The 10351-nt window shown below is 40.4% G+C and overlaps 1 protein-coding gene across 1 annotated transcript; it reads right to left on the reverse strand.

Annotated features, from left to right (window-relative positions):
• Positions 1-5423: 5423 nt before the first annotated feature.
• On the reverse strand, positions 5424-9373 carry tnnc1a (troponin C type 1a (slow)). The gene is made up of 6 exons (XM_080899918.1): positions 9246-9373; positions 7964-7994; positions 7568-7714; positions 6903-7017; positions 6229-6365; positions 5424-6091 (listed from the first exon to the last, which is right to left on the reverse strand). Exons 1-6 carry the CDS (start codon positions 9267-9269, stop codon positions 6060-6062), a joined length of 486 nt encoding a protein of 161 aa, XP_080756044.1. The 5' UTR covers positions 9270-9373; the 3' UTR covers positions 5424-6059.
• Between the last annotated feature and the right edge of the window lie 978 nt (positions 9374-10351).

A 10351-nucleotide genomic window follows, 5' to 3' on the forward strand; every position in this document is an offset into this window, starting at 1 on the left:
CTTTTGTTTGTTTGTTTTTTACCAGCACTCATGATGATCATAGAAGTGTTTAATTCTTCTTAGTCAGTTCATAAGTGCACTGAAACATGGAAATTTCCTATTGCCATGTATAACTACAGAGGAATGGTATGTGTTATCATGCCAATTTCCCGTTTGGGAGATTGCCATTTGATTCCCAGATACTTGGAGTCACAGCAAAGCCATTTTTAATCCTTCCTATTTTCCCACATTTGTTTTCAAGGGAAAAAAGATTTTTAAAGTTAGATTTAAGATGCCAAAAAGCTCAACTTTGTGATTTGTTACCATATTGCAAAAATTAACAACATAACGACAAAATCAAAACAAATATTATGGTTCGGTAAACTTAATTTGAACTCAAAACCTTTCTAAGTCACATCAGTCTGTTCTGGGAGACATGTATGTTATCTGAGGAGGAAGAGAAGTGTAAGTTTTGGCCAAGAGAATACTGGGTCATGTGTAAAGCAGAGCCCCACGGAATCCGAGTGGCAGGCCGAAGCGGCCATCTGTTAACACCAGAAGTCTCTCATTTCATAGCCAAATTCACCATCCAGTAATATACAGTAGCCTGCGCTCACCAAGCACAAGAACAGAGTGATAGTTATTTGCAGTTTTAATCTGCAGCTAAGTCAGTGAAAGAAAACATTCCTTGTGCAGACCTAACACAAAGTAAAGGTCATCTGTCTATTTTGCGCCCCCGTTCAGGAGCTACACGGGAGGCCGTGCTGGAAATGTCTGGCTGTCTGGTATGCCATTCATACAAGGCCATATGTTGCTCATAGTACGGGACTGCTGAGTGAGATGAAAAGCATGTCTGTGCTACGGGATGTACTTCTACGTCATCGGTGCCTGAAATATTGATGTCGTAGTGCCAATAGCAGGAATCTCCACGTGTCACTCAAAACAAACCCACAAACAAACCAACAAAAGTAAGCCCCTTTAAACATCTCCAACTGAACTATTTACACTGTAGCAAAACTTAAAAAACGCATATTACTCAAGCACCAGCCTTGAAGCAGTTTTGATTAATATTTTAAAATGAACAATGACTCAAATTATATAATATGTCAATGAGAACGCTCTGCACAGGTTTTGACCCATTCAGCTCTCTAATTTCCCTGCCCACAATTTTCCTCTTTGATTTAGTCTCACACGTCTTCTTGAGTTGCCTTTAGCTGTAAGAGAAAACTGTTTTCACAAAAAAACCCCACACTAACAGCTAACAGCACCAAGCCAAGAGGAGCTTAAAGCTGCCATCCATGTACTAAATATTGCAGCTTCTTACTTTACTACATAGTTAGTACAGTAAATGGCAGCTTTATTGGGTAAGCAAGGCAAAAGCATCTCAATGCAGTTTGGCATGTAGACATGGCTGAGGTTTAAAACGAACATCGGAATGAGGAAAAAGGTGATTTAAATGACTTTGAATGTGTCATGGTTTCTGGTGCCAGGCGGGCTGGTCCGAGTATTTCAGAAACTTCTGATCCACTGGAATTTTCCCACACAACCATCTCTAGAGTTTAAGAAGGATGGTCTGAAAAGGGAAAATATCCAGTAAGCTAACGCTGTCTGGTTGAAAATGCTTTGCTGATGAAGTCAGAGGAGAATGACCACACTGCTTGTGGCCATGCAGAAGAGCATCTCTGAAAACAAACACCACATGAAGCTCGAAGCCGCAGACAAACACACTGGATGGCTCTTCTATCAGCTAAGAACAGGGAAATGAGTAAATAGTTCATACAGGTTCAGGAAAATTTTGAAAACAGAAAAACCTTTGAATTGAATTTGAAAAACCTTCCCTGGTCCCACGAGTCTCAATTTCTCCTGCCACATTTGAATGGTAGGGTCAGAATCTGGCACAAAAACAACATGAAAACATGGATCCACCCAGCTTTGTATCAACAGATCAGGATGGTGGTGGTGATGTAATGGTGTGGGGGATATTTTCTTGGCACACTTTGGGTCCGTTAGTACCAAATGAGCACTATTTAACCACCACAGCCTACCTGAGTATTGTTGCTGACCATGCCTGTCCCTTTATGATCACAGTGTACACACCTTGTGATTACTGCTTCATGTCACAAAGCTCAAATCATCTGTCTGGTTTCCAGCACTGTGTTGAAGGCAGTTCTGAAGGCAAGGGGTCCAACACAGTACCTGCAAGGTGTAACTAATGAAGTGACTGGCGAGTGTATATTAAACATGATGCCATAGTGCCAAATGCAGGCTCACCTTTGTGATCAGCTTTTAAAACTTACTTCATGCACTTTTTTTGTCAAATACACTGTCAATAGCATAAGTAATTAAATTAAGTTTTAAAATGCTAATAAATAAGCAATAATTCAAGTTATCTAGGCTAACATTTTATTGCAGGACTTGGAGAATTTCAGTATTGTTGTTCAGCTCTATAACTTAAGTGTGCAGTGTGTATTCTTCATTTTACATGCATAACTAGAAGTAAAAATAGATAAACCCTCCAGTGGTGCATTAAAACAAAACAATAGCTGTTATTCATTTGATTCCATGAATAGTTATTGTGGAATCTGAGAATTCTGTGTCTTGTAGTCTTGCTGTTCTATGGGCCATTATGGCAAGGCAGTCCAGAAACAGTACTTTAGTGTTCTCAGCACCAGAAGTGGGATGGAGCGTCATGATACAATATTCCGTCTGTTCCAGTTTGATTTGCAGTCCTTCCATTCTCCACTCTCTCTTTGTCTAAAGTGTTCCACTTCCTCATTGTGTATTTATGGCAACGAAAACAACCTAGCATTCGCTCTCATACTGACATTCATTTAAAACTGTCTTTATGTATTTATCGTATTTATGTAATCATTTACAACGAACACGTCATTTTACACGGCCAAAACAAACAAACAAAAAGTCACTGTCACATGACCTAAAAAGGAACAACGGCTGGAAATGGGTCAGAGAATCTGGGAGCTTATATTCATGTATTTTCTGCTATTGTGAATGGTGAATAACAGAAATTTCCAGAGATTAATCTTTAATATTTGGCACTGGACAGCTTCCAAGGCCATGTGATGTAGACAAGCAAGAAAAACAGGAATCCTAAACCCAAACGCCTGCTGGCTTTAAATGAGGTCTACATGTGTGGGTATCAGGAAGACAGCACGTTAACTGTGTCCGGGGTATTGCTCGCTCTTCCGGACAGTTTGTACATGTATTAATCACAGTGAGCTAAGTTGGTATAGCTTGGTATTGCCATTTTAGGGCATTTTCCTGGTGAAGTATTACTTTTATGTGATCTAATGGTTTGAAGAACTGTTTTTATAAATCAGTAAAACAGCAAAGCAGCGTGTTTCCCTGAGAATTTACTATATAAAGCTTTGTGTCTGACTGTCTGACTCACTCTCAGGCAATGGAATAAACCCACTTTGTTTTCTATGAATGAATGAAGTCAGTTATATAATAAACTAAGCTTACCATTACCTATGCAAATCCTCCGTCTCAGTCACATTCAATAGTCGTTCTTACAGGTGTTTCGATATTTCACCAATGAGGAAACAGAGATGGCTTATGTGGCGACAATAACAAAGGTAGTTCATAACTGCAGTGTGTGTTAATAAAAGCAGGCATGAGTCATCATCAGGCCTGTCTTACGTAAGTGCTTCTCTTCTCCACCCAGCTTACTGCTACAGTGCACCACACCCCAGATTCATTCACACACTGCTCTGCTGCTGCCCAGCCTCCCATTGATGCCGAAGAGTGCACTACTCATCTTTTCCACGCTGCAAATGTCAGTTTAAACGAAAATGCTCAGGCCGCAGAGCAGCCTAATCAGTGTGATCAAAAAGTAGCACCTCAGATTTTAACGTGACATCTTTTCACTCGAGATCATCGCTTTAGTTTTAATGCAGTATTTTTTTGGCCAGTGCAGCAGGAATGTATAAAACTGTAGATTATTCCGTGTCTTTGTCAGGCTGTTGACACTGATCTAGAAGGGCAGTTGCGGTTTGCTGTTGGTTGGGGTTTATAATCCGATAAGTATCACACGACCATGGGGGGGCGGGGGGGGGGGGGGGGCAGAATGGAGTTAACAGGACCCCCAGGGAAGCAGAAAGAGACAGAGGGAGGTAGGAGGGCTGTCATCAATCAGGCCACTGACGTCACGCGCTCGCACAAAATGCACTTGATCCCATTTCCAAAATCCAAATTATAGAAAAGGTCTCTTTCATAGGCAAAAAATGAATAAAAATGCGACATATTGATTTTGGACATAGACCAAATGAACATTTTACTTATCAGTTGGTATCAAAACACAAGAACATTTTTTCAGATCTTGTAGTAACCTACTGCTATGTGAATACTGTTTTTATTTTTGACATTACAATTTCAACCACTAGAAACACGAAGCAGTTTACTCTGGATGCTAACCCTATTTTATAACCAAACAAATCGGTCTGCGGATTCCATCAACGGTCAACCATTATCTTACTTTGGGAAGGCTGTTGCTGTGCCGTGAAATCTCTCATCTTTAGCTTGCTGTATCTGAGCCAAGCAAAAAGATAAGAATGTGTTTTCCTGCTGACATCAAGTGGCCACAGTGATAACTACATGACTCCTGTGCTGCTAAGCCTGTGTCCTGCTTTTGTGGACTGGATGGTTTAAAACGCTAGACAATGGCCATTTTTAAGGAATGCTTGGTGAGATCCACAGAACCTGGCTGAAGCTGAAATTGAAAATTACTAACATAAATAAAAACGGAAAGGAAAAAAAGAAGGAAAAAAAGAATCCTTTATTATGTAAAATTAATCTCTGGGCTTTATTATTTCCGATATTTCAAGAAATCAAGCTGGATTTTTAAAAGATCTGTTATCTCTTTGTAGTCTAACAGCATGCTTTTTATGGTCACAGGCATTTGATTGTCAACTGGTGTCTGTCAATGCACGTCCCCTAACATGGGCACTAACATGATTAGACATAAATAGCTCCTGTCTCAATAGTCTGTGTAACTAGATACCTCCAAAGCGACCATGTGGATAGTTTGCATACCAGAGGCACGAACCACTATGGAGTAAAAATGTAACAGATAACTCAAAATTTATGATAGACAGTCTCACACAAAATCCACTGTTATCTTGGTAAGACAAGTAACATTTCAGGCCTCCTTTGCTTGTTTTTACTTGTTCATCTGTGAAAAGCAGAGCAGGCCAGAGAGGCAAGCATGTGATCAGCCTGTAAAATCTGGAGTACATTTAGGCAAAATGGTATAAATAACAGTGCTTTGTCCCCCAGTATAACCGGTGTAACTCTGTCTAGCACGCTAGAAACACTCAACAAACAGCAAAAGCACTGACTGAAGTATGTAGACCATGTCCTTAAAGTGAGTACAGATAAGACTGAATGAATTTATTCAAAGAGAGAAACTGACGAATTGACCATACTGACAAATACATCTTGTTTATTATATGAGTGCAAATTTCAAGCCGACCTTGCAGATGTTCCAGGGGTAATATAAGGGAATAAAAAGTCCTGAAGACATTTTCCACATCCAGAAATGTATCCATGAAATGAGCTGTACCCAGCACATTATTCTTATAATATGATTGGTCTAGCAGAGATTGCTATAAAACTGTGTTTACTCAGAGATATGTTTTGCTTTTTTGCACATTTTCTGCCCAAGTAAACAGTAGCCTCTTAGTAAAAGGATTTGTAAGCTCAATGGGGCACTTTCGAGATAAAGAATTTAGCTGGAGACAAACATGGCATTCATATTTCACACAGCCAAAAGGAGGGTGGTATCTGGCCTCTGTAAAAAAAACAAAACCCCAAAGACACAAGTAATTTGGATACATTTACAAAAAAATCGGTATACATGGGCACCAAAAGTCACAACTGCATTTATAACAATGCAAGAGACATGATAGAAAAATACAGAAAGTTTTAAAGATGATATTTGACTTAATCTTACAAAGTCGTCCAATTGTTTTTATCAACTACATCCAATTTGGCTTCCAGCTTCACAAGATGGCAGAGGAGTTGCAAAAAAATACAAAAACACCACCCTCTCGTCTACAGGCTTACTCCACTCCTTTCATGAACTCCAAGAACTCTGCAAAAAAGAAGTCAGTGTTACAAACAGCTGAGCTTCAGACAAACTACTACGAAACCAGAACATGTCTTTATCAAGCAAATGTCTCATTGTGAATGTGTCTTAAAAAGTAAACACAACTGGTCCAAAGTCCTCACCATCGTAGTCAATTTTGCCATCGTTATTTTTGTCCCCATCCTTCATCAATTCCTCGATGTCGTCCTCTGTAATGGCCTCTCCCGTGGACTCCAGCATCATTTTCAGCTCATCCAGGTCAATATAACCATCTGTGTTTCTGCAGAATCAAAGGTGTGAAATGTCGTTAATGCGTAACAAACTTTAATTAAGCTTTACAGCTGGCATTGGGGGAAGAAGCAAACTTGTATTTGATGTGTGACTGGTCATATCTAGAATTTAAGTGTCTGGGAACCACCACGGTGAGAAAGGGAAAAAAAGCACAGCGAGTTTGTTCTTTGATGCTCAGACGAGGTGTCTGGCTTACATCGAGTGGGTGTTTAAAATATTCGGAGCTGTCAAAAAGGATTATGGAGCAAACTACATGCTGTACTCTGCAGAGCTGCTTGGCATTTTGTCTGTACTCATAATTGCACATTGGAAGCATACTTTGCTGGAACCACACAATGAAGAAGAGCAATTTGTTCAATAGACTGTGGAAATGCTCCAATGATAGCATCCTCTTGCCATAGATATTTCCCCCCCCCCAAGTCTGTCAGTAAGCATGTAGCACAGTATTTCTTTTGTGGTGAGATTTTGCTAATAAACCGCTCTGAGTGCAGGATAAAGTAGCTACAGGTTTAAATATGAAACGTACTTGTCAAACATCCGAAACAGCTCTGCCAGTTCTTCCTCTGACTTCCCTTTGCTGTCGTCCTTCATGCATCTCACCATCATGACTAAGAACTCATCAAAGTCCACCGTGCCACTCCCTGCACACACAACACACTTCATCACATCCTTAAACTGGGATTTTATATTATCCCAGTTTAACCAGATGATCAGCTTAAAAGTACAGTCTGTTCACCAATGGATCACTGCAGTGATGTTATAGCATCTCAACTGATGTTACAAATGTATTTGATTTGAAGCCTATAATTGTCTTATTTATTATATTTATAACAGGCATACCTGTGAATTAAAGTGTGTGTGGTCTAACTATACAGAACTCAATTATCAGCTTTAGCTTTATCAAACAAAACCAAGATGCTGTTTTCATATTTCAACATTAAATCACATGGAAAATCCAAGATGACAAGTGTAACATCTGACACACATTTCCCTTTAATTCAACCTGACACATCAAGTTGTATTTAAGATCCCTGACTAGCATTTAAGGTCAGAGGGCTCGAACAATGCTTGTCTGCATAACATGCTTGTGATGCATTTGGCAGCTGACCTGTGAGAATGAGAGTCAAACACAACCAATTATTTTGTTCTTTTTTTTTTCTTATCCATAGCCCACTAGCGGTTTCGATTTACCATCTTCATCCACCTCGTCAATCATCTCCTGCAGCTCCTCCGGTGTGGGGTTCTGACCTAACATCCTCATTACCTTCCCCAGCTCTTTGGTGCTGATGCAGCCGTCCTCTGCATCCTGTACGAAGATGTCAAAGGCGGCCTTAAACTCTGCAGCAACAAAGCAGCACACACACAAAAATATCTACTGAAGCACGTCTGGTTTAGGACAGGGTTAAGATTAATTCCTGGGCATCAGCACAAAAGGCTATTTGTCTTAAGTGTTGGTGCAACTAATAGTTGCAGTCCTGTTGAGGTATAGATTTTTTCTACCAACAACTATAACTAAATCATCTTTTAAAGGGACTCGATGGCATGCTCAAAGCCTTTACGCCTTCAGTTGAAAATCGTTTCACGCACCATTTTTCTGTTCATCTGTCAGCTGCTCAACCTGCCAAAGAGAAAGAATTGAGAGAGAAAACATCAGCTTTCTGGGATATATTCTGGAATTTCTCTGTAACAACATATTTATGGGTTTGATTGCATTTTCCAAAGCTCCAAATATATCTCGGTTAAGATATCTGGAAATCTAGACTAGATTATTTCTGTTTGTTTTGATAACTTTTCAGTTAACAAAGCTCCGGGACATCCCTGACATTACACAGCACCTACATATCATACATGAGAGCTGGTAAGAGGAGGAGTTAAAAATAAACAGTCAGAAGAGAGGCTCAGGAACGACAGATAAAGGACACAATACACAGTGCTCTAAATTAGCATAGCTGTGGATCTGTCCCAACAATGGAACAGTAATCCTGGAAAAGCTACCAAGAATGAAAGAGGGAGACAGCTGCTTATGTAAGAGTTATTGACTGTTGTCCACTGTAAATTAACCACATACATACAGTATACAGACTTTCACATTTAAATTCCACTGCTGATGATACTGCAAAAGAAAAAAAAAACCTGAAACAGATGTAATATACATTCCAGTGTGTTTTTATTATCTCCCCGTTGGACTGTGAGCAAATAGGAGAGCCAGAGGACTATCTGTGCAAAGGTGGATAAATAGCCACACGGCTCTCAGGCTCACAGATAATGCTGGAATTCAGCCATGGGGCGGTTTATCTAAACCTGAAGCTCTTCTCTGGCACCAGAGAACCACTGAAACAGAAGCATCTGAGCAACTGGCCAAAATTAGCCACGTGAAGTGAGACCGTTCCATTTGAAGTCATGAATGAAGCAGCAGATTGTGGTCCAGGGACATGTCCTGTCAGTGACCTTATGAGTGGCTCTTATCAGTTCTGATAGGGCTGAAGTAGGAGGAAATCTAGAGACATACTTGGTGTTAAGGCTCCCCCGAGACGATGTAGCACTAATGAAGGCAACATAGGTATTTTACAACTATTTTAATAATGTGAGCTTAAAAAGGCTTAAAAAATGATGGGTGGCATTTTTTCATGCAACAAATAAACATTAAAGTGCAGCTTTAAATGGGGAAATTACACTCTTTCACTCTTAACTACTGATTACATTTAGCACTATTAAGAAATGTTAAGGATAATGGTTTTACATCCATAAAAACATCACTCCCACACTAGATTAGTTCTCACAGTGTTCTGGTGAGCACCCAACAAATCAAATAACTTCACCAGAGGAAGTCAACTGCACTCTTTCAGCTGTGTTTTGAGTGGGATCATACCGCTGCCTTGTAGATGTCGTTCATGTCGGAGGCTCTCTTGCTGCCTGTCCTGACAGCGTCCTGGCACAAAGGAAGGAAGTACTGTCCAGTTCAGGGCAGGACTCTGGCCTCATCCTCCGAGGGTTTTATAGCTGGAGTCCAGCGCTCTCTGGTCCCTCCCTGGGCAGAGCAACCTCCCCTCTGTTTGTGTCCCCTTGTGTGTCCATAAATGTGTGTGTTTGTGTATGTGTGTCATTTGGCAAATCTGTCACAATCACCAGGCTCAGATAAAAATGTGGCAGCTCTTAGGGGGCACACTTTGGAATGGAATGAAGTGAGGGGGGCAAGTGTGGTGAAGCCTAATCTCCTGAGAGGGGGGGGGGGGGGGGGGGGGGGCTGTAGGGACACTCAACATTCCTCTAGACCTGGACCACAGAATATATATGTGTGTATGTGTCTGCGTGTGTGCATGGAGGAAAGCCAAGCTGGGAAACATCTACAATCAGAAGACCAAGGAGGTAACAAGAAGAGAAAGAAGGCAGTTCTAAGAAGTCAGAGAAGACCAAGGTCAAAGGGGTGTTCTTGTGTTTCTTAAAGTCCTGACCATAGATAATCCTTTTGTTTTTCAACAGTGGACAATTTGAGTTGTTGTAGTTTTAAAAAGTAACGGGAAATAGATACATAATTTAAAGCACCAACTTCTAGGAAGCTATTCTATTGTGCAACACTATGAAGGTGGACCTGGAGTCCCCAAAAGGATAGCAATCATTGGTTGTACCAGTGGTTAAGACGAATAACCTTTTATGCTGAAGATAGGAAGAACTTTTAATGTTAGCAGGAAAAATTAAAGGCTGTATTTTCCCTGTGAAGAAAAGAGAATTCTATCATTTCTGGAGGTCTTTGGGTTTCTGCCTCCATCAAAATACAATCAAAGTGACTGGGATCTTGTTTCTGATGTTCACAAGACTGAAGATGACATTAAAAACTTCAATGACCACGTCTCTTTCCAGAAACGGTGTCCCTGTTTCTCTTTAATCTCTCTCTCTGTCTGACATTAATGTAAAAAGGCTCAACTGGAACTACTTTCTTGAAGAAAAAAAATCCCCAGTTAAACTGTTGACAGTGTC

This window comes from Rhamphochromis sp. 'chilingali', assembly GCF_963969265.1.
Source record: "Rhamphochromis sp. 'chilingali' genome assembly, chromosome: 12".
Lineage (NCBI taxonomy): Eukaryota > Metazoa > Chordata > Actinopteri > Cichliformes > Cichlidae > Rhamphochromis > Rhamphochromis sp. 'chilingali'.